This window comes from Entelurus aequoreus, linkage group LG25 (assembly GCF_033978785.1).
Source record: "Entelurus aequoreus isolate RoL-2023_Sb linkage group LG25, RoL_Eaeq_v1.1, whole genome shotgun sequence".
NCBI classification, from domain to species: domain Eukaryota; kingdom Metazoa; phylum Chordata; class Actinopteri; order Syngnathiformes; family Syngnathidae; genus Entelurus; species Entelurus aequoreus.
In genome coordinates, this window is record NC_084755.1 from 18715565 (window position 1) to 18740670 (window position 25106).

Below are 25106 nucleotides of genomic sequence, written 5' to 3' on the forward strand. Positions count from 1 at the left end.
ATGGATGTGGAACACTTTGTTCATTACTAAAGCTTCCACACCATCCCTAGAAAAGTTAAATACAGTTAACTATAGCGTGTACCACATGTTGGTTTTTTTCTGAGGAGGCATTAAATTACGACAAGGTGTTTATTATAAAGTAATATAACAGGTTGTCAATTGAGAGTATTCCAATAGCTAAATTGGGTAGTTAAAAAGTTTTTTTTTTTTTTTTAATATTGGAGTGAGAGAGAAATACAAATAAAATCATTCTATAATAAGCATTCTATCTTAAAATATGCACCCACAGTGAACCCAAATGCATTAATCACATAAGCATATGAGAATGCAGTACTGACTAATTTTTGCTGGAATTACTACCGCACAGTGAGACTCAGGGGTACATTTTAGAGGGAAACCCGGATTCTAAGCGGTACCTCAGACGCTAGTATTGCTCCATGACTCACCACGGTCTAAAGTACTGGATGGAGACTTAGTCTTAGAATGGAGTGAATGAGGGGGAAATAAGTCTGCGGGGCGGAAGAGGCGACCGGGGACAGGTTGAAACACTGCAATGGGTATGCGAGAGGACAAAAGTTTCCATCTGTGTGCATACGTGTGTGCACTTGTATGCATGTGTGTCTGGGAAGAAGGCAGCCTGGCTGGTATGACCTCGCAAACAAATTACTGTGTGCGTGTTATGAGAGTTTGCAAGGGTGTTAAGGTGATGTCTTGAAACGAGGCAAAGAGGCTGGGGGAGGTGAGAACGCTCGGCCTGTTCTGCGCGTCGCACTGGTGATGGGGATGGTCGCGGTTCACTCAGGCCTGCAGCTCTCCTGTGGAGAGTGACCTCATCGCCTGGCCCCTGGCATTGTGGCTGCAGCACAAAGCCATGCAGGGGACGGAGAGAAAAGGACTACACATAAATGTGGGGGGGAGGGACTGGATGCGAGCGTGGACGTAGACGCGTGAATGAAGCTGCATGACTGAGGGAGGTAGAATGACAGCAAGAGAAAGGCGCATGGCGAGACTTCTTGAAAAAAAAAAAGGGTGGAAAAGAAGACCACCGGGCTTTCAGTAAGAACACACAAAGACTCAACGAGGCAATCGGTATTTTGACAAGAAATACAAACAAGACTTGACAACACAAAACCTGCTAAATAGTCTATGCAGTGAAATGATGCCATTGGCCGGATCTAAAATACAAATCATAGAGGCTGTTAAACATTCTACTCCTGAAGACATTATAGACAAACCAGCTCCTTCCAACAATAGGAAAACACACACACTAAATTGACAAGGAAATTTACTACAAAGGTACATTTTGAATGAATGATGTTCTTTTTTTAATCTAAAACAATGACTGAAGTTATGCATAATCTATGGGTGGCAAAAACACCCCCTAGAGCGGGGGTCGGGAACGCACGGCTCTTTAGCGCCGCCCTAGTGGCTCCCTGGAGATTTTTCAAAAATGTATGAAAATGGAAAAAGATGACAAAAAATATATATTTTCTGTTTTAATATGGTTTCTGTAGGAGGACAAACATGACACAAACCTTACTAATTGTTAGAAATCCCACTTTTTACATTAAACATGCTTCACCTAATTAGAGTTTTGCGAGCCGTTTTGTCCTGATTTCGAAAGTCCATGAACGCACCGTCGATTTTTTTTACATGTACAACTTTTCTTGATGCTGCCACAGAAAGACTTTTTTTTTGCCACTCCTTCTTTGTCTCTATTTGTCCATCAAACGTTTTATGCTGTGCGTGAATCCACAAAGGTGAGCTTTGTTGATGTTATTGACTTGTGTGGAGAGCTAATCAGACATATTTGGTCACTGCATGACTGCAAGCTAATCGATGCTAACATGCTTTTTATGCTAGCTGTATGTACATAATGCATCATTAAGCCTTGTATTTTAGGTACATTTGAGGTCATATTATTTGTAGTTTCCGTTTCCTTTAACTTGAACACACATCTTTACTTTTGGCCATTCTAAGCCAGTAATTTCCAGGAGTTATAACACCCTCTGAAAAGCCTCCGTTTTAGTGATGTTTTCCGTTTTAGTCATGTTTTCCAATGTTGTAAAAATGTGTAGAATAAATATCACATTTCAACATTTCTGTAAACGAAGATTTGCTTCAGGCTGCGACACATAGTCATTTTGATAGTAGGCTAATATAGCTATTACAGACACTTACATCATGTGTTGCCTTCATTACAACACTTATATAAGGCTTTACATTTTTTGCGGCTCCAGACAGATGTTTTTTTGTATTTTTGGTCCAATATGGCTCTATCAACATTTTGGGTTGCCAACCCCTTCCCTAGAGGTTGCTACATGGTGACAACACACAGTGATCCAGCTGTGTGTTAAATCTACAATATAAAACACAGAAACACAAGACTAATGAACTTAAAAGTTACCTGATTCTGAAATTGGATATCGAGGCTGATCTGATATGTGATAATGGTAAAAGGGTTTATTTGATATATCACTCTCGTCCTCCTCTTTGTTGTTTTGTCCTTTCACACCGTCCTTTTTAAATAAACTTCCGCTGTAACACAAGATAGAGCCGATCTGTCTCTGGTTTTTCCCCCTGTGCTACTGTTTGTTTGGCCTAGTTTTCTATCGATTGATGATTTATTTATTGTTCTTGCCTTACACCTCCAATCACACACTCACTCCCGCACGCACACACACATTCACATGTACACATACACACTCTGTGTGCCGGTGCACTGAAGATGTTCCCCGTCTGTCAGCAGGGGCTAGTGGAGAAGATGCAGAGGTCAGGGTTTCGGGGTGAGAGGTCAACTAATCAGTCACTTCATCAACTCATTACTCCGCTTGTTAATTAGAGGATTTAAGTGGACGGGATGAGGGAAGCACCTCCCCCTCGCGGTTCCTTTCCCTGTTGTTTTGCTTAGCCCATATAGTTAAATTGCATAGTGTTACTTGTTATACTGATAGTGGCAACTATAATATGCAAGGTTTAGAAATGGAAGAAAAACAAAACAGGGTTGAGTACTGTTATTGTTGTTTACCACATACAATAAAATGGGCTTATAAATAAGAAAGTTAACAAACTACAAGTAATTTCTGAGAGGAGGCGGGATTAAATATATGTATTTGCTATACTCTACATGCTTCTTTGCAAGTGTAACCATGTGATGTTATTTAATGTGACTGTTTTATGCATGTCTGAAATAAATTAAATCACTACCATTACCATGTAAGTGGGGCATCATTTTAAGGAGATGAGCATTTTGTTGGGTGAAGGGATTTAGGTTGAAGAATACAAATAAAAGTGTGGTGGGAAGCAAGATGGCTCTTTCCTGCAACACTCTCAGTCCAGTAAGAAACAAAGTTGTTTTTCCACAGATTAAATTGACAATACCACCTGATAATAAAGTAATTTTGGTTACAGTGCAGTTACAGTAAGGGAGTAATCGTAGTAGCCAATGTCAACTCAAACACCTGTCCCTGGCTTATATACTGAGTTTGTGTGGGCATATAATTATGAGGTCAATATGCCGGCTAATAAGGGAGGAGGTTCGCCCAGCAGCAACATTGTGACCATCGGCTCAGTGACAAGGTCAAGTCAATGTCTCAACAATTGTTGATAGTTTTAGTGTGTGCAAGTCTCAGTTGCGTTTATTGATTTTATCAGCCACTTTTTCCACACATGCTTTATGATAGGTATTGGGCCACCAGTCATTTGGTTTCAACTCGATCACAAGTTTTTTCACCAAGTACCACCTCAGAAAAAACTCGGCTCCCCAAGTACCACTGAAAATGTAAATACAGTAGCATAGTAGGCGTACGTATTCATTAAAAACAAGGCAGATGTTTTATTTGACAAGTAAATGTAATATGTTGGGCCATTGTAACATTACACACAGTTTGAAGTGTCATAGTGTTTGAATATAGGAAAATAAAACAGTGTACATTAATCAATTGTTTCTTTGGCGTACCACTAGGTGGAGCCCGCGTACCACTAGTGGTACACATACCATAGTTTGAGAATTACTGATTTGGAATACTAATCCACACAAACATCACTGTTTAGTGGCTATTTGTAACAATTACAGTACGTGACCACCTACAGGGTGCAAACTTTCGAACATACTGCAAGAATTTTGTAGTGGAGGGCACCTCTTTTATTATATTTTTTTACATCAGTCCATCAGAAGTTTGACGGAAATGACCATGGGTCCTTGTAAAAGTTAAACCCCTCCCTTAAAGGGCTGTTGTAACAAATGACAAGAGAGAAAATAAAGAGAGAGTGAGTAGGAGTAATAGCAGCAGAAGTGAGTGGACCGTATAGTCAGCCTCCATCTGCTAATGTGCGTCAGGCCTTGACAGCTCTGGCACATCTTCACTAGCCAAAAAACTTCACACGTCATCGATGGCAAACCACGGAAGGAATCAGCAAGCAAAACTTCCTGCTTCAAAGCTAACCACAGTGTTGATTTGCACTGTCAGTGATGGACATTACTGTTGCCACTGATGAAATACTGCATGCATGTCTGAGATTAAACAGATCGGATAAATGAGACGACTTGTGGGGCCTGATCTCCTAAGATCCAAATAAGTGTTAAATATTGTGTGGAAAATATACAATAGTGTGTACTATTAGTGGGCCTGTTGCGGGCGATCTACTAAGACTAAAGTGGTGCAGGCCGCCATATTTAAATGAGGATTTTGCATATTATATACCGGCTTTCACCATGGAGACACTAATTGCCCTCCACGCTCATGTTACCATACTTCCCAACTTGTGCTGTTTTTCAATATTGTTGAACATGTAGCACATATCTATAATCTGTACCACCCTTTCTGCAATATATAATTGCAATATAGAAAAGAGAACCTATTGAACAATATGTTTTAGTCACAACATCTGCAATAACTACAATGGTGCACTGGAATGATTCAAAAGGCAAAAAAATGCATGCATGTATACGAGTTACAGTATATTGATAATAGATCTCCTATTAGGGATGCACGATAATATCGGTAGGGGATAATTATTGACTGATAATGGCAATTATGACATCGATAATTCCAGTAAATGTAAAATCAAATGATAAAATATGTCGATAATAATAAAAGCTTATCATCTTTGTGTTTGTCGTTGGTATGTAATTTTTATTTCTGGCAGAATTATGTTCATTGTTGGCACGATCATGGAAGAGTAATTCTCCATCGTCTGTAATATTGCAGCGTTTACATCCCTCTGACTGCGGCAAGGCCATTTGTGTGTAACTGTGCCAGTTTTCAAGCACATTCCAGGAAAGCTAAATGCAAAACAGTGGCCGCAGAACAGTTTTAGGCTTGATAAATCACAACGGAAGTGCTTAATGATTATATTTCCAACTTTTCCTACCATTGTGGCAGTTCTGATAACAAGTTCTCCGTTTTGCTCACTATAAATCAACACATTTCTGTTTGTTGGAGTTTAAAGTACCACAACATTACAAACCAGCCACCAGTCAACCAGGATGGGAGGTAAACCAAGTGGCGGACTGTAAGAGCCACTGAGACCGAGACGTCATAACCAACTTGCCACCATGTGTTTGTATGACAAATCCAGCAACAATTCAACTATTGTGTGTATTGGAGTGGCTAATGCTAGCAGTGAATAGCGCGACAGCAAACAGGACAGCCATAACATCCCTGCATGCCAAGAAGGCTGGCCACATTGAGACCTGATGGTTTACGGTCCACTGCCACATTGTTTCCTGTGTAACTGTAATCTGCTACATCAACCACCCAAGTGCATGTTTTTTCAGACTGTCCCGATCTATCACATGTTACAGTCCTCTGTGGGCTGCTTCAGAGGCACTGACGTGCAATCAGAGGCCTGCATGCCTGTGCCAAAAAAGAGCAATAAATTGTCAGCTGATGAAAGACTGGAAAAATTGTGTTTTGGGTTTTGTTCTTGCAGGCTTTAGCCAACAGGATAGCTCCGGTGTTTTCCTCTCCTAGGGGTATAATGGATTATCCCCGCCAATGAAACATGATTCCGGCTGGCAGTCTTGCCCGCCTGCAAGCCACCTTTAACATTTTCTTTCCCAGCACCCCCCTCTTGCCTTGTGAGAGCCAGAAGCAGACATCACTGGATATCTGGGAAAGATGAGGGGTGTGTGTAAAGGAAAACTGAATGGTAGGAAACTGGATTAAAACAGGGGGAATGGAGGCCAATCCCCCAACTATGAAGAGCTGTGTCTGTGTACCGCTACCCAAATCCATAATGCTGGCATCCAAATGGGTTACCATCGCAACCAGCAACACAACACAGTATAACACAGATATATCAGGCTTCGTCGCTCACCTCCCCTGCCACATCTGTCCATGTCTAATCCTTCACCCCCGACCCCTCATGTGCTGTGTGACTACAGACTTGAGACACTTCTTCAGCAGGCAACACTGGCACACAGTGGCCACCTGGCAAAAACTGGAATATTTATTGTGAACTTCTCCATTAACAATAGAGTACCAGAGTACTTGCACATATGGCCATTACATACAGCCATACAGTCAGAAACTAACCACAAGTAACAGTTACACTTGTCTGGGAAGACTTCTAACAATTAGTCTTTGGGAATTTTTGGCTCATCATCCAGGATATGTGAGGTCATTGATGGACAAGAGAGCCTGGCTCGCAATCTGTTTTAGTCAGGGTTCTCTCAAGTGTTTTCCATACCAAACCCATCTAGTCATGCCTTTGTGGCCTTTTCTTTGGACATACTGGAAAGGAAAAGGAAATACTCAAAATGTTTACCACAAAGCTAAAAACATAGTTCATCCACAAAATAATTGTGAAACTAGGGCTGTCAAAGTCAACGCGATAATAACGAGTTAACTTTTCTTTAACGACACAATTTTTTAATGCGTGATTAAGTGTGCATATCATGTGTGACCCTCTGCCCACACTGTAAGTGCGGGAAAATCTGCTGGAACCCCATCCACAAGTGGGCAGCTGTATTGACACGCAGCATGCAGGCCATTACCTTGAACTCACGTCAGTCAGGTTCATGCAAGTGAGAGCAAGTGCAAACAGACAAATGGACCGTAAAAAGATCAAGGATGGTGCTGAAAAGGCGAGAATTTAAAAAAAAAGTAAAGCATGGCCCTCTGATGTGACCACAGGTGGAGTTATGGGAAACTTTAATTTCTAAAGTTTGGATATTTGGAAAATTTGCACCTAAACTCCCGTTCAAAAAAACCTACAATGCCCTCATTTGGAAATGATATTGTAGTTGTTGTTGTTGTAACTACATTATTTTAATAAAATAGGTGGGTCATGAACTAAAGTGGGCAACTCTGAGGCATCAAACTCAATAGCTGAAAATGAAAATGAGTCCCACTCTGGCAGTGATGTGTTATTAAAAAAAAGCTGCTTAAAAAAGCATACTGTTTAATAAACAAATATTTGCATGAAGCAAACAACTTGTCCTGTCCCTTGTTAGTAAGTTAGTAATAATAGTATTACATTTTTAAAATGATCTGTCTAAGGTACACTTGTTAAAGATAAAACATTTTGACCTACTGTATATGCAATTAATTGTGATTTATCACGAGTTAAAAACGGACAAAATGCGATTAAATGTTAGTCAAACATTATTTTAATCGTTTGAGAGCCCTAGGTATAACTGATAACACCAAAAGATGACTGCATCAGCAATGGCAATAAATAATAGGCTAAAGGGGACCTATGATGATTTTCCTCTTCTCTGACTGATAAACAATGCAACATAAAAACAAATAGCAGGTGGTCTTCAAGATATATTTTTAAACACATTGAGGCGTGGATGGTTTTATTTTGCAATGTAAAGGGACCACCTGCCACACAAAAACTGTTTTCAGACAGACTCAGAAAGCAGGTAATGTGACCCTGGAGCAAAATGTATGCAAAATTGACACGAAAGCATATCCAATGAATATTATGTAGGCCACAAGGAAGTGTGTTTATATATATATATATATATATATATATATATATATATATATATATATATATATATATATATATATATATATATATATATATATATATATAAATATATATATATATATATACATACATGTGTATATATATATACATATATATATATATATATATATACATGTGTATATATATATATATATATATATATATATATATATATATATATATATATACACATACATGTATATATATATACATATATACCTGTGTGTGTGTATATATATATATATGTGTGTATATATATATATATATATACTCAGTGGCCTTGTGGTTAGAGTGTCCGCCCTGAGATCGGTAGGTCGTGAGTTCAAACCCCGGCCGAGTTATACCAAAGACTATAAAAATTTAACCCATTGCCTCCCTGCTTGGCACTCGGCATCAAGGGTTGGAATTGGGGGTTGAATCACCAAAAATTATCCCGGGCGCGGCCGCTGCTGCTGCTCACTGCTCCCTTCGCCTCCCAGCGGGTGATAATCTCACCACACCTAGTGTGTGTGGGATAATCATTGGTACTTTAATCATTGGTACTTTATAAATATATATATATATAATGTGCCCTAAACCTACCCAGGGAGGTGTCCAGATGGCATCCAGATTTGATGCCCGAACCACCTCATGACCATAGGTGAGGATATGAACGTAGATCGACAGGTAAAATGAGAGCTTTGTTTTCTGGCTCAGCTCCTTCTTTACCACAACGAATCGATAATGTCCGCATTACTGCAGACGCCGCACCAATCCGCCTGTCGAGCTCACGATCCACTCTTCCCTCACTTGTGAAAAAGACTTTGAGGTATTTGAATTCCTCCACTTGGGGCAATATCTCTTCCTCAACCCAGAGATGATACACCCTTTTCCAGGAGAGAACCATGGACTCTGAATTGTAGGTGCTGATTCTCATCCCAGTCGCTTCAACCTCGGCTACAAACCTATCCAGTGAGAGCTGAAGATCCTGGCCAGATGAAGCCATCAGGATCACATCATCTGCAAAAAGCAGAGACCTAAGACCAAACCGGATCCTCTCAAGGCCCTGACTGTGCCTAGAAATTGTGTCCATAAAAGTTATGAACAGAATCGGTGACAAAGGGCAGCCCTGGCGGATTCCAACCCTCACTGAAAACGGGTCTGACTTACTCTCGGCAATACGGACCAAGCTCTGACACCGATCATACAAGGAGCTGACCGCCACAAACACACAATTCAATACCCCATACTCTCTGAGCACTCCCCACAGAACTTCCAGAGGGACACAGTCGAATGCCTTCTCTACTGGTTGGGTAAACTCCCATGCACCCTCAAGGACACTGCTGAGAGTATAGAGCTCGTCCACAGTTCCACGACCATGACGAAAACCACATTGCTCCTCCTGAATCCGAGGTTCGACTATCCGGCGTAGCCTCCTCTCCAGTACACCTGAATAGACCTTACAAGTAAGGCTCAGAGGAGCTTAAAATCCAACGTACAGGCTTTGAGCCGGGGGGGCTCGTTGCTTCTCACTGCGTGCAACGCCAGAGTGGAAGAGAGTCCAGCCCTTCTCAAAAGCCCTTGCTGTGTGTCGAAGTGAGTCTGACTATATCTAGCCGGAACTTCTCCACCTCGCGCACCAGCTCAGGCGCCTTCTCCCCCAGCGAGGTGACATTCCATGTCCCAAGAGCTAGCTTATATAGCGGAGGAGCAAACTGGCAAGTGCCCTGCCTTCGGCTTCCGCCCAGCTCACACTGCACCCGACCTATATGCCCCCTCCTATGAGTGGTGAGCCCATTGGAGGGGGGGACCCACATTGCCTCTCCGGGCTCTGCCCGGCCGGGCCCCATGGGCAGAGGCCCGGCCACCAGGCGCTCGCTATGGAGCCCCACCTCCGGGCCTGGCTCCACAGGGGGGCCCCGGTGACCCACGTCCAGGCGAGGGAAATCTGAGTCTTAGTTTTTTCTTCTTCATAAATGTCTTTGAGCTGCTCTTAGTCACCTAGGACCTGTTTGTCTTGGGAGACCCTACCAGGGGCATAGAGGCCCCGGACAAGGTCTATTCAGGTGTACTGGAGAGGAGGCTACACCAGATAGTCGAACCTCGAATTCAGGAGGAGCAGTGTGGGCCACCTCTATACTCTCGGCAGGGTCCTTGAGGGTGCATGGGAGTTTGCCCAATCAGTCTACATGTGTTTTGTGGACCTGGAGAAGGCATTCATTTGACCATGTCCCTCGAGATATCCTGTGGGGAGTGCTCAGAAAGTATGGGGTATGGGACTGTCTGATTGTGACACTCCTCTCCCTGTATGATTGGTGTCAGAGCTTGGTCCGCATTGTAAGTCAAACCCATTTTCAGTGAGGGTTGGACTCCGCCAGGCACAGTCAGAGTGTTGAAGGGATCCGGTTTGGTGGCTGCAAGATTAGTCCTCTGCTTTTTGTAGATGATGTGGTCCTGGTGGCTTCATCTGGCCAGGATCTTCAGCTCTCACTGGATAGGTTTGTAGCTGAGTGTGAAGCAACTGTGATGAGAATCAACACCTCCAAGTCCGAGACCATAGTTCTCGCCCGGAAAAGGGTGGAGTGCCACCTCCGGGTTGGGGCGGAGACATTTCTTCAAGTGGAGGAGTTCAAGTACCTTGGAGTCTTGTTCATGAGTGAGGGAAGAATGGATTGTGAGATCAACAGGTGGATTGGTGCGGCGTCTGCTGTAATGCGAACACTGTATCGATCCTTTATGATAAAGAAGGAGCTGAGCCGTAAGGCAAAGCTCTCAATTCACCTGTCGATCTATGTTCCCATCCTCACCTATGGTCATGAGCTGTGGGTTATTACCAAAGGAACAAGATCGAAATGAGTTTCCTCTGTCGGGTGGCGGAACTCTCCCTTGGAGATCGGGTGAGAAGCTCTGTCATTTGGGAGGAGCTCAGAGTAAAGCCGCTGCTCCTCCACATCGAGAGGAGCCAGATGAGGTGGTTCAGGCATCTGGTCAGGATGTCTCCCATACACCTCCCGACCGGTAGGTCTTACCGGTAGGAGGCCACAGGTAAGACCCAGGACACATTGGGGAGACTGTCTTCTCCCGGGATCACCGGGGAGAAGCTGGACGAGGTGGCTGGGGAGAGGAAAGTCTGGCCTTTTCTGCTTAAGCTGCTGCCCCCACAACCCGACCTCGGATAAGCGGAAGAAGATAGATGGATGGAATTTTTTTTCTGTCAAATATAAAAGCCTAAATACATTTACAAAGAAAGATGAAGTGCTTTATTTATGCACAATATTTCCAGGCTTTCACAGGACACTTAAAATGTGTGATGTGGCGGACGATATCTGGACACCTGGCTTTGAGTTTGACACCTGTGCCCTGTCGATTGCTTTATTTGTAAAGAGTTGTGTCTCAATACGTTTGGCAAAATAGTATAACACAAAAATGTACCTCCTCTCATTGTCGTCTAGGTGAGCAAACAGAACATTCTTGGAGATGGCCTTCGCCAAGGCGGTCATGGTCTTGTAGTCCTTTGGGATCACCTGTTAAGGCAAAGCAATGATCACAGACGTGGCAGGTGGACACATGAATTAAACCAACACAAATGTGTAGTAGGCACTGTCGTCATAAATGGACTTGGTGAAATAATTAAAGAGTAGAGTACTGGCCTAAGCAGATAGGAATACCCTGCATGTGTTTCTGTATTTTGGGGAAAGCCCATCTGTTCAAGTGGCCTGCCCTCAAAATAAAGCACAGCTCTCGAATATGAGAGCTGAACTCATTCATAAAATTGCATTTTCATGTCTCGCTCACTGTGTGGTGTCCGCATGCGAGTTCAAATAGCCACATCAAAACACGAATGTGTGTCCAAAAAAGCATGCCAGATGAGAAATCAAGCCCTTAGATGAGTAAGTAAAAGATATACGTGTTTTTGTTACTACAAGATGATGAAGGTGGCGGTTGTAGTGGTGGGTATGAGCTGTATGGAAGTTAAAGCAACAGATGTCGCCACATGAAGACGACCACGCAGCACTGAGTGCAACATGCACGCAAAGATCAAATAGGAATGATGAGAGGAAGCATCCGTCTGAGAACAGAATAAGAAAACAGGCTGGGAAATTAGGGACTTGTGAGGGATTGTTATGATGTAGAGTCAACAGACTGAATGATGCTTCACAACGTCTAAAAGACTCTTCGTCGCTCTCAGAATCCTTTGTTATCATTAAAGAGGGTGAATGAACACAAAAGGAAAACCGCACAGTCACATCAAAATGTAGATTATATAACAGTATAACTGCATTATCTGTCGTATAACAACAAATACATATCTAATGACGTGGAAAATGGTCAGCAAATAAACACTTTTGGCCTCTATTTAGTGCATGAAGTGCCATCCATCCATCCATTTTCTACCGCTTGTCCTTTTTGGGGTCTCAGCTGCATTCGGGCAGAAAGCGGGGTACACCCTGGACAAGTCGCCACCTGATCGCAGGGCCAACACAGATAGACAGACAACATTCACACTCACATTCACACACTAGGGCCAATTTAGTGTTGCCAATCAACTTATCCCCAGGTGCATGATTCAATGTAATTTTATCATGGCCTTCTAAATGATTGCACGCATATTTACAGTAAGCGCCTTTTTGTGTACCTCTGTTATAGGAAGTTGCATTACAAGAAAATATGGTTTAAGTCGAGTGGCGAGTTTGTTTGTATGACAGGTGTGCATGGCGGCATGTGGTCATAAACACAAATGCATGTGAGCAGGCTGACACTACTGAAGCACACAAACACAAATGACCTGCTGATGTGATTGTGACTGGACTACTGTTGTCCCGACAGCAATATTTTGGTACTGGTACCAAAATTATTTCGATACTTTTCGATACTTTTCGGTACTTTTCGACACTTCTTTCTAAATAAAAGGGACCACAAAAAATTGCATTATTGTCTTTATTTTAACAAAAAATATTACAGTACATTAAACATATGTTTCTTATTGCAATTTTGTCCTTAAATACAATAGTGAACATACAAGACAACTTGTCTTTTAGTAGTAAGTAAGCAAACAAAGGCTCTTAATTTAGTCTGCTGACATATGCAGTAACATATTGTGTCATTTATCTTTGTACTATTTTCTCAAAATTATTAAGGACAAGTGGTAGAATATGAATTATCAATCTACTTATTCCTTTACTGTTAATATCTGCTTACTTTCTCTTTTAACATGTTCTATCTGCACTTCTGTTAAAATGTAATAATGACTTATTCTTCTATTTTTTGATACTTTAGATTAGTTTTGGGTAATACCACAAATTTGGGTATCAATCCGATACCAAGTAGTTACAGGATCATACATTGGTCATATTCAAAGTCCTCATGTGTCCAGGGACATATTTCCTGACTAAATAAACATAATATAATTTTTTTTTAAACTAAAGAAGATGTTGTGACGCCAAAAAATATTGACATAATCATAGTAGTATCGACTAGATACGCTCCTGTACTTGGTATCGTTACAGTGGATGTTAGGTGTAGATCAGGGGTCACCAACCTTTTTGAAACCAAGAGCTACTTCTTGGGTACTGATTAATGCGAAGGGCTACCAGTTTGATACACACTTAAATAAATTGCCAGAAATAGCCAATTTGCTCAATTTACCTTTAACTCTGTTATTATTAATAATTAATGATATTTATCTTTGTGGAAACACTGATCATCTTAATGATTTCTCACAATAAATATATATAGAAACAGATAAATATCAATATGCAACACTTTATTTTTATATTTTCTCTAAGTGCACATTTTTCAAATTGAACATTTCCAAATGATCACTTCTAAGACAGTCTTGTGAAATCACAATATCCCATTTTAACTAGCTAGCCACTAACATTTTTTAACAAATCATGAATTACTTTGCACCATGTTTGTACAAATAATAACTCATGTAAAATACAAAAGTAAACTCTCAAATTTTTAAATCATGTCACACTTTGAACTGGACACCAAATCTGTTATATGTTTATTTGTCAGTTAGTGGGAAGCCTGGCATTGCATGCTGTTAACTAGTGTGTTGTACTCTGGTGTGTAACTTGACACTGCAACTCTGAGTTAGTCTTGCAGATGTGCATCAGTGAGGCGTGTTCTGTGTTTGTTCTTGATGAAGTTCATGTCAGAAAAGGCTGATTCACAAAGATAAGATTTTTCCTCATTGTTTGCGGAACCTTCTTAATCTTTTGGACATATTTTCACAGCAATCTGGCCTTAAGCTTAATTATGATAAATGTAAAATGTTAAGGATCGGAAATCTAAAGGGAACGTCCTTTCGAATGGAATGCAAAGTGCCTGTTTTGTGGACAGATGGACCAGTTAACATACTTGGTGTTGTTGTCCCAGGAAATCTGGAAGATCTAGGCTCAGTAAATTATGATAATCGACTAAGAAAGCTGGACAAAATTATGCAATTATGGAAAGGAAAATCCCTAACCTTGTATGGTAAAATGTCTATTGCCAACTCGTTAATTATTCCTCAATTTATTTATTTGTTTTTGTCATTACCAGCTCCATCACAAAACTTTTTTAAGATTTATGAGCGGAGGGTCCTCGATTTTGTCTGGAACGGCAAACCAGAAAAGATTAAAAGAAAGGTTTTGTACAAAGAGAATGAATATGGGGGCCTAAAACTTCTCAACCTTGAAGCTATTTGTCTGTCTTTAAAAGCATCAATTGTTCCAAAGATGTATTTAAACATTGAGTGGTACACAAATGTCCTGTTGGACAAAAAACATGTACTGTATCAAAAGAAATTGTATCCTTTTTTACAAGTGATCCCCTCCCATTTTTGTTATGTAGAGAGTCTGCTGGGAAACATGGCGGGGTTCATAAAGGAAACAATCCACTCATAGTGGTGTTTTCAATTTTATGTGCCAGAAAAAAGAGACGATATTTTGCAGCAGATAATATGGATGAACTCTAATATTGTAATAGATGGAAAGCCTTTCTTTTGGAAAAATATGTTTGAAAGAGGAATCATTTTTGTCAATGATATTATCAATGAGAATGGTAAAATTATGAAGTATGATGAATTTAGAACTATGTATGGTGATGCTTGCTCAAGCTTTTCATTTTATCAACTAACTGGAGTAATTGGGAAAAGATGGAAACAAATAATTAATTATGGAACTACTAAATTATTAGTTTGTAAACCTCTAATAAGAAATTCTAGTTGGCAAAAAGGAACTAAAATAAATAGAAAAATATATAATTTTTATTTAATAAAGAAATCTTTGAAGGCTGCCCCATATAACACATATGGAAAATGGGAGGACTTTTTTGACTGCCCGTTGCCATGGGATGCCATATTCAAACTAATCTATAAAACTACTATCGATGTGCAAAATCGTTATTTTCCAATTAAAATTATTTATAACTTCTTACCCACTGGGAAAATGTTATAGTCGGGATTTTTTCTATGTAGATTTCTTTTTTTTTTAAAATAAATTTAAAAAAAATTTTTTTTATTTTTTTTATTTTTTTAGAACAGGCCCGCGAGCGACTCATCTTGTCCTTATGGGTGACCTGGTGCCCGCGGGCACCGCGTTGGTGACCCCTGGTGTAGATCAACCAATGGCGTTTGTTTACATTTTGACACCGGTGAGCTTCGGTGTGTAGTGAAGCATGTTTAGCTATTCCTCGTCCCGCAGGGATGATACTTGTCAGAAACGTACTTTATTTGTCACCATGGAGGCGAGGATTAGTGATTTAGAAGTAGCTGAAACACTGCCGAATGCGGCTGGACTTAAATAGCTAATTTAAATAATAGCTAAATTAAGCTAATTTATAGCTTCACCTTTATCGTTAGTTTTTAAGCCAGAATGCATCCGTTCTCCCTTTTCTGTCTACACACCTTTTCTCCTTGTAAGTACTCCGTGATTGTGCGCTACCGAACACGCTCGTCTGCTCAGAAACCAGCAATGACAAGACGACGACGGGGGCACGGGGGTGTGGTGGACCGGTACTTTTTAGAGGCGGTATAGTACCGAATATGATTCATTAGTATCGCGGTACTATACCAATAACGGTATACCGTACAACCCTAGACTGGATGTGTAATGCTATGATGCCATTATTAAATAACATGTATGATGCCTAGAGGGCACCAACTTTCCAATGTATTTTACACAGTATATCCCGCCCTCTTACGGTTCCTCGTACGTAATGACGTAATTTCCTACATACGTAAAACGCATTAGCTTTAGGTGTGTTAGCTGATAACAGCAATTTGGATAGCTAGTGTTAGCTCTCACTGAATGTACAGTCTATCATCACAACAACATGGCTGCAAATGGTTCGTTGCTTCTCTTGGACTGCTTATGTACTTGACCGCCGTAAAAAACAATCATTTAATTTGGGCCGGTAAAAAATGTTATTACATAAACTTTGTAATTGTGAAAAATGTAGACAATTGTCAAACAAATGTATTCTGTTAAACCACTAATGGCAACAAAAGCTAGAGAAAAAATACAAGGTGCTTTGAAAAATGTTACTGTGAGGAAGTTGCAAACAGCACCTTTAAGAGAAACACTTTTTTTTTTTTTAATCACTTTTAAGACAAACAGATTTAATAAAGGAACAAGAATCAAGTCATAACGTTATGGGAATAAAAAAGGTGGTGTTTTTTTGGGGCTGGGAGTTGGTGGAGTCACAAAGTTACAAGAACGACGTAGAAATGTTATAGTAAGCAATATACAAAAACTGTTGTTTTTTTTAGAAAAAGTTTGAAGTAATGAAAACAAATTTATAAAAATACAACATTTTATTCTTTTAAACTTATGAGACTGAAATACTAAGTTTATCAAACTGAAGTGGTATTACAGAAAAGTAAAAATGCTACAAAAATTACATCAGGCCCTCAACTGTGCCATAGTTAGACATTAAAGCTTGTAATATGACAACATTATTATTATTTTTTTTTTCCATTGTTGCTCTAATACTCTCTGGTATATAATTGCACCAGACTAGAAAGGTAATGACAAGAAGTAGTTATGCCTGCTCACCTTGCGCACGTAACTGACGGCATCCTCTTCAGTGTAGACCTCAGCGCTCACCCCTCCGCGACGACGGCGGGCCTTGACAACCGGGTTAGGCGGCGGAGGAGAGACCTCATCGTCGTGCGAGTCTGACTGGCTGTTAGATTTTTGGCGCGCCATGATCTGCTTGCATTCTTCCTGTGAGAGATGGACAATGGGCGACAATCTTGTGAACAGCCATAAAGAAGTTGATTGTGTGGGAAAAAAACGAATGTAAGAACATTAACACAATCTACCATAAAGTTGATTCTTCACCAAGTCAAACAATTCGATCATATGATGAAATCCAAACTGACAAAAGTCCTGAGTGTTCTGTATTTGGCTCTTAGTGATGTGGACGATTAAAGACATGAAGTGGGAGACATGACACCTCTGACTGAATGTTGTTTCAACCACTGAACACTCGGCAGGTGCTGAATTATAGATCGCAAATTTGATTAACACATTAGCATGCAGGCACGCTAATATAGGAGAGTGCAGGGCGACAGAATGGTCATTTGCTAAAATGCTGCTAAAGAGCTTCTCTGCCCCACGTGCAAACACACCTGCCTGGAACCAAACAGACAATTGAAAACTGTAACCATAACGAACACTGACAACAACATGGACTGATGTGAAAATTTGACACTAGATACCATGTTGTTGATTGGATGTACAAGACATGCACCACACATTTCACCTCGCATTGACTATTGCAATTCTCTTTTCACTCTCTTCAACAAGTCAACGGCTAAAGAGACTTCAGACGGTACGAAATGTGGCTGCCAGACTTTTGACCGGTGCACCCAGAACAGCCCATATCACCCCCGTTTATCCAGTGTTCTTTGGCTTCAAGTTAAATTACGCATTGAGTTTAATATTTTAGTCCTGACATTCCGTGCGTTGCATGGTGGGGCCCCACAGTACATCACTGACTTGCTATGCCCCTACTTTTTAGGGTACAGCCTTCGGCCTTCAGGACAGGGTCTTCTAAAGCTCCCAAAAACTTGTTTTAAAACCCGGGGAGACCTGGCATTCCAGGCTATAGCTCCCAGACTCTGGAACAATTTGCACCAGTCCATCCGTGATCTTGACTGTGTTTAAACTTTTAAGAAACATTTGAAAACTTCTCTTTTTAGTAAAGCTTTTAGTTAATGCGCCTTTTAACTATCATTTTGATCCACTTTGTACCCTTTTTTTATGTTGCCCCTGTTGTTTTGAATTGAATTGTTGTTTTATTTCACCTATGTTTTGTACGGCGCTTTGTGATTTTATCTGTGAAAAGCGCTTTATAAATAAAATTACTTACTTACTTACTACTGTGTTTTGCCAGTGCTCTTAGTTTTCTAACACCCCATGGCGGGGGCTGTTAACAGCTGACTGACTTGAAATTTCTCGCTTAGCTTAATGCGCTTCACAAAACGCTCTGTGTAACTCTGGAGTGTGTAGCTGAATCGGTGCAAAATTCAGTATACACATTCAGGGTACTGACAAAAACATGAGCGAGATTGGTTGAAAAACATAACTGCCAACAAGCAAAATCTCTTTACAGGTTCACGGGTGGGACTTAGCAAATAATTTATTATAAGTCATTGATCATTTGTCTAATATTTATACCATTTTGAGGATCTCAGTATATCACAGCATGTTTTTTTCAAAGCAATTTGAGCACAACCAGTTTTGGGTACCACAAATGTCATTTACAGTGATGTGAAAAACATAATGGAATTTTCTTTTCATAATTATTTCAGTACCACACTGTGACAATTTGAGGAACTTCAAAAATAATCCTCCGTAGAGTTCTAGCTTTAACCCTTCAAAGAGAACTTGCATTCTCTTTTTAATTATCATTAGTCTATGTGTACTAATGATATAGGCGTAAGATATTTCACTAGATCGTAAAATTACACATTTGCATTCCCTTTATTAAATGTCTAGCATAAATCACTTTAGTAGTTTCGCACATGCTGCCCATTTCTAACTACATAACAAGTTATTATATTTTGGGTATATTTTGATTTGATGAGACCAGACTAGTGTCGACACTTGAGATCGTAAAAAAAGTGTTAGTAGTTTGAATTCAAGTTTTTCTTCTGCTTGCATATTGACTCAAGGCGCTCTGCTCACACAATAGCAAATATCAATACTTCTGAGAGTGAAGACGTAAACCTCATAGATCAGCACTTCTTGCTCAAAGCAATGTGCTTTGATTGTGCCAACATTGTGATGCAGCAAGTGCCCGAACACTGATGTGGGAACAAAAATATGCAAAAACAGACTATCAGCTTGATCGAAAAACTTTTTCAATTTGCCTTCTTTTAGCCACTTTTTTTCGTCCTTTACGTCCTGAGGTTACAGTGATACTTGACTCCTGACTGTATAAAACATTGGGACCATGCAGCTCACATTTTTTGCTCAGGCAGTGTTTGTCTGGGGATAAACCGCCAGCTGGAAGAGAATAAGGGAGCCTGAGTACAACAACAACATGCAAGCAGAACAGCAGAGTACATGGTAGCAAAGTGTGCAACCAGGTAACATCCTCATAAAAACTTTAGGCGGTATAGTAGTCACACGCTTCCCCACCTTGCAACAAGTTCCTATGCATGGAGAGAAAGGCTCAACGCGATACAAATTAGCATCAGGAAACTAAGAGAGTTTGCAGAGGTATTTACCATGGCAGGAGGCTCCCGGCATCAAGTCGCTCACATCACAGTAGGAGCGGGTCAAAGCGTGCAAGGGTACCAACACGCACATGTCGCCATCTCATGCATGGCGCCATGCCGCCACCTAGTTAGTTAGTTTAGTGTGCATAAGCAGAGATTCGAATTTTGAAGAGAGTGTTCAAACGTGACGCCTTCAATCCCCCAAGACACAGCGGCTCAGGACTACTGATGAAAACAGTGATCACAGCAAAAAAATGCCTACCCACTTTCTCTCTCTCTCGCCTCTCTCTCTCTCTCTCTCTCTCCTTGTCACTCTCTCACAAACACACAATCAGGTGGTGCAATCAGCGAGCTCATCTCGCTTCCCCTCTGTCACTATGACAACGGAGGCACTGTGAGCATCCTGCCTAGTTGATGCTGAGTCTGAGCAGGGAGCAACAGTCGATCCCTCACACACACACACACAAACATTTGGACACCCACAACTTGTGACGCCTGTTGACAGATTGTCTCGTCATCTCTCTCTCTCCTGCATGTCCGCAGTGATTCATTGCACAGAATGAAAGTAACTCCTCTCAAAGTGGACTTCTGTTGTGACCAAATGTGATGCACCAAACGCAGGGAGTTTTGGGAGAAGAAAACCACAACATAATCTCGTATAGAGCTGAAACGATTCCTCCAGTAACTCGAGTAATTCGATTACAAAATATATTTGAGGAATTTACGCTGCCTCGGGGCGTCGTAAACATTTTTTACAGCATTTTGCCTTGTTTAATAAACAGTAGTCAAAGCTCACGTTTCGAAATCAACCCGTGGAGGTATTGCGGAGATATTTATAAAACAATCTTGCTTTCTTTCATACTTCCGGTAAAACGAGACATTTGGAATTTTGCTCATTTGGTGACGTTTTTCCTATTGGTGACATTAGCGTATATGTGGTAAAAATTTACCCAAAATGCTTTGCGTGGGTCTGCCATTGTAATCCAACGCTGTAGTCAATAAGCTCCTTATTTTTTGCTATCCTCTTGTTGTGGGGCAGACTGTCTCATCCATGCACATGCATCCTCCGTTGTTGCCATTTCTAATAGAATGGGGACGGCGTGGCGATGTTGGTAGAGTGGCCGTGCCAGCAATCGGAGGGTTGCTGGTTACTGGGGTTCAATCTTCTACCATCCTAGTCACGTCCGTTGTGTCCAAGGGTAATACACTTCACCCTTGCTCCTGATGGGTGCTGGTTAGCGCCTTGCATGGCAGCTCCCGCCATCAGTGTGTGAATGTGTGTGTGAATGGGTGAATGTGGAAATACTGTCAAAGCGCTTTGAGTACCTTGCAGGTAGAAAAGCGCTATACAAGTATAACCCATTTATCATTTAATGTAGCGTATAGTTGAAACGTATCCGTCTGTAGACTCGCTATGAAAGCGCATAAAAGTAAAACAAAGATGGCGGGGAGAAGACACAATTGAAGTGGAGCCTTGTATACACCGCCCACAAAACGGCGCATCCTCAGGGGACCGTGAGAAAGCAGCTTGAAAACTGTCTGTAAAACATAATGTATGCAAAATGTTGACCAACGAACCACCATTACATGTTATGTAGACCACAAGGAAGTGTTTTAATTGTAGAAAAAAAAAAGAGGACCCCTTTAAGTGAGCAAAATAGGAAGCACAATCTATTTAGCGTCGCTGTCTTCAAGAATACACAGAATATATGCCAATTTTCAGAACACCCTCAATACTGGGAGGAGAAAATGCAAATGCAAGTATTTAGCACACGCAGTGTGATTTATGAAGACATTTGACAAAAGCAAATACAGTATCTACAGTAAAAGACGCTGGTTCTGCAGAATATACAACATAAGACTGATATTGAAGGGAGGAGTTCTGCCCCCTCGGTCCTTAGCTTTCTGATAATGTGGGCCCCAAAACCATTTAGTTGAATATCCCTGATGTAGTGCTTCCCATTTTACACATCCAGTCCCACAGTCCTCATCAGTGGCAGAAAGCCAGTGAGAGAGGAAGACAGAACAGACGAGGACCAATGCATCAACATCATTACAAAAATGAGTCCGCCATTACAGAGAGAGAGAGTGAAGGCAGGTCAGAGATTAATCCAAAATAATGAAGTCCGGGACAATAGACTACACAAATGCAATCAATCGCAGGCACAAAAGCTGCATCTAACATCATAGTTATTAAGCCATCAACCGCTCCAATTTCAACTCATTTACGACTGATGAGTCACATTAAAAATGGGCCTCGTTTGTTTTGTTCATTCCAGACCAAATTTGTAACAGGCAAAAGTTCTGACAAACTTTCATCTAAATATCAACAATACACAACTATGAATCTTTCAAACACCCTGCAGGACGGGCAACCTACCCATCAGCGAAAAGAACAACCACCCTCTTCCATTAAGTCAATTTCACATACGAGCGAATAAGAAACAATCATCAGCTGTTACCTTCAGCAGTGAACTGATGTACAGTTCACTCTCCACTGAGAGCGCAAACCCAACAACACAGCTCTCTATACAAAAACACAGGTAATGAAGCATGGAGTTAGTCTACTCATCACTCTGTTCCAACCCATTACAGCACCACAATGGATACAGAGTCTGCTGTATTTTTGGGGGGTTGGGGGAGGGTCTATGTGCGTGTGTTTCATGTGGCACCAACCTCCTGGCTATGAAATTACATTTACCCGTCTGTGGGCTGCACAAAGACACACACATTGTCCAATGGAATTTTGTATACGACTATTTTCTGGTGTATTTGTTTTAGAAAAATACATAATGACAGAAAGTGCATGCTCCAAATTACTTACAGTACAATAGTCAACATTCTTAGTTCTCTAGCTTCCCAGCAAAGGTCGACTCCTGTAGTTCTATGTTTGAATGTGACAGTGATTGACTGCTGCTCGGGGAAACTAACCCTCTGCTTAAATATTTTGATGTTTTTCTTCCGCTTCTGGATTTTCTCTGCCACCTCTGTGCTGTTTGTGACTTGCACAAAGCACATAATAGTAAAGGAGCTACATAACAAACAGCTGATAATAAAAAAAACTAAAGAGAGAACCACCGGTGAGGTCTAATATTTTACCTGAACAGCCCCAGGGTGCGGCTATAAGGAGGAGGAAGAGGTGTAAACCCAGGTCACTATGTGTCGGCAATATAGTCCGGACCCAGATGTCTTCCTATATGAACCTGGACCAATTACGGCTGGTGGTCTTTCAAGTAGGGGAAGCTCATTTTCAGCTACTCTCTAAACCCGAGCAGTCTTCAATAACAGCTAAAAGATATAATAAAGATGCTAGATTTTACAAAGAAAACATCACTTGCAAGATTGCAAAATTCTCCATATCAACTTAAAACAACAGTAAGAAACTTGAAAAATGCTCCGATAGTAGGAATTTCTTTTTTAATGGACGATTCGATTCGCATCTCGATCCATGGGTTACGATACGATTTAAAAACGATTCATTTATAAAACAGAACAATTCGACGCGATTCGATTTAGTGTATTAATGATTCGATATAATTCAAGTTGGTGTATGAACGATTCAATAAAATGTTTATAAGGTGTATGAACGATTCGATTCTATCGTCAATATTTGTTGATGGACACATTCTTTTTTTACACCACAAAAGAACATAAGCACTCTTTCCTGTGCGTACAGTCCTCCTTATATTACAGGATAAATAGTTAGGACCTTGGCACCAGCTTTGGTAGACATGATCAGATCAGAAAATACACTGACCAACTGTATGCGAGTTAAGCCACTGCAAATGGGTCCAAAGTGTGGCCTAAGTGCAATCTTTAAGATGCATATTTTTGGGGGTTGGTGATTCCTGGACTTTCGCATGAGGAAATGTTTTGTATCTGTTGACACCCCTGCTTTAAAAGGTCCCCGTATTATGCTAAATTTACTTTTTAATGACAATAAATGGCTCGACAACCTTTTTACAATTAAGTAAAATTACATCCGAAAGGTAAAAGCTAAACCTATTACATTTTCTGATAGGGAAACCTGAAAATTAACAGAGTAAAAAATACTTCCTTACTGTACTTAAGTATAATTTTATAAATATGCTCTTCACTCTGTTTTTTTATATTTCTGACCATTTTCACTTTTACTCCACTACATTTCCTACATAAAACCGGTACTTTTACTCTGATACATTTGACTGAACCATCTTTGTTACTTATTACTCGAAAATAAAAGTTAATTTGGTGAAATAATGCTTGTTTGTTGTCACAGCAACACAAAGCGCGATGAAGAACAAGCTCGGCTTAAAGCTATGGTATCAAAGTAGTATTGGTAAAAGCCGATATCCGTATAGAGATTGGATCAGAGATGGAAAATTGTGGATCAGTAAAGTCACACATTTTGTTTAAGTACTTTTACTTTTGATACTTAAGTACAATAAATGTTTGGCAATTAAAAGGGGCCCTATCATGCAAAACCAACTTTTTTTTACCTATTGGTACCTGATAATGTGTATTTAGCGTCTGCATAAGTCCCAACAATGTAAAATCAAACCATGGAGGCGTTGCAGAGATATTTATAAAACAATCTTGCCTTCCTTCTTACTTTCTCCAAACAGTCCATTTGGAATTGTGTTCAAGTGTGACATTTTGTTCAAGTGTGATGTCAGTGGATTATCCATATATGGTAGAAATTTACTCAAACATCCTTGCGCGAGTCAGCCTATTTTAATGTATTTAAATCTGACTGCCCCAACATCATCTCTACGATAAAACCCAATGAAGGAAAAAGCTATGTTGTTTGTTTGCTATACCCAGCACAAGTCACTACACAAACTTTCAGCCTCATCTGAAGTAAAAAGTGTCTTACTTTAAACTTTATTGATTCATGGCAATGTGTCTAACCAGGGTTTCCCGCAGCGCTCTGTTGTTAAGGCGGCCAACTTAACAACAAAGAGCCAACGCCTAATCTAATGTCTTAACAACCTGCTACGCTTCGTACTGCCTCTGTAAGTACGTCTCTGCAGCACCCAGCATTGTCCCACCCACAGAACCATCTGATTGGTTACACACAGAGCGGTAACAGCCAATCAGCAGTGCGCATTCAGAGCACATGGAGTCAGTGCTCCTGCGGTGTGGTGAGCAGAAAGGTGTTTAGCAGGTAAGCATAAGGCAGCGGACTCTCCCCAAATTATAATAAACACCTCCCAGTCAACTACTAGTAACATCACTATGAGCCTGTTGACGTTCTAGAAACATAAGCGCAGCTCAGTTCGCTCATTGAGGTGAAAGCTAATTAGCTTTTAGCGTAACGTTAGCTCACTGTGCGGTGTGTGTGTGTGTGTGCGTGTGTGCGTGTGTGTGTTACGGACAGCAAAGCCCTGTCTGTCTGAGAGAAAGACAAGCATTATTGACCTACAGTTAACAACTAAGTTATTTC

At 40.7% G+C, this 25106-nt stretch overlaps 1 protein-coding gene across 5 annotated transcripts in view; it reads right to left on the bottom strand.

The window, feature by feature from the left end:
* prkar1b (protein kinase, cAMP-dependent, regulatory, type I, beta) overlaps positions 1-25106 on the bottom strand; it is a 130192-nt gene that overhangs the window by 91568 nt on the left and 13518 nt on the right. For 3 of the 5 annotated variants that reach the window (XM_062037226.1, XM_062037229.1, XM_062037225.1), the window contains 2 exons: positions 17007-17177; positions 11395-11486 (listed from right to left, as the gene is read on the bottom strand). In XM_062037226.1, coding sequence (XP_061893210.1) covers positions 11395-11486; positions 17007-17177 — 263 coding nt within the window. Of the gene's footprint in view, positions 1-11394; positions 11487-17006; positions 17178-19690; positions 19889-22143; positions 22263-25106 lie in introns of those variants that run through there. The other 2 variants (XM_062037227.1, XM_062037228.1) reach the window with 2 other exon arrangements.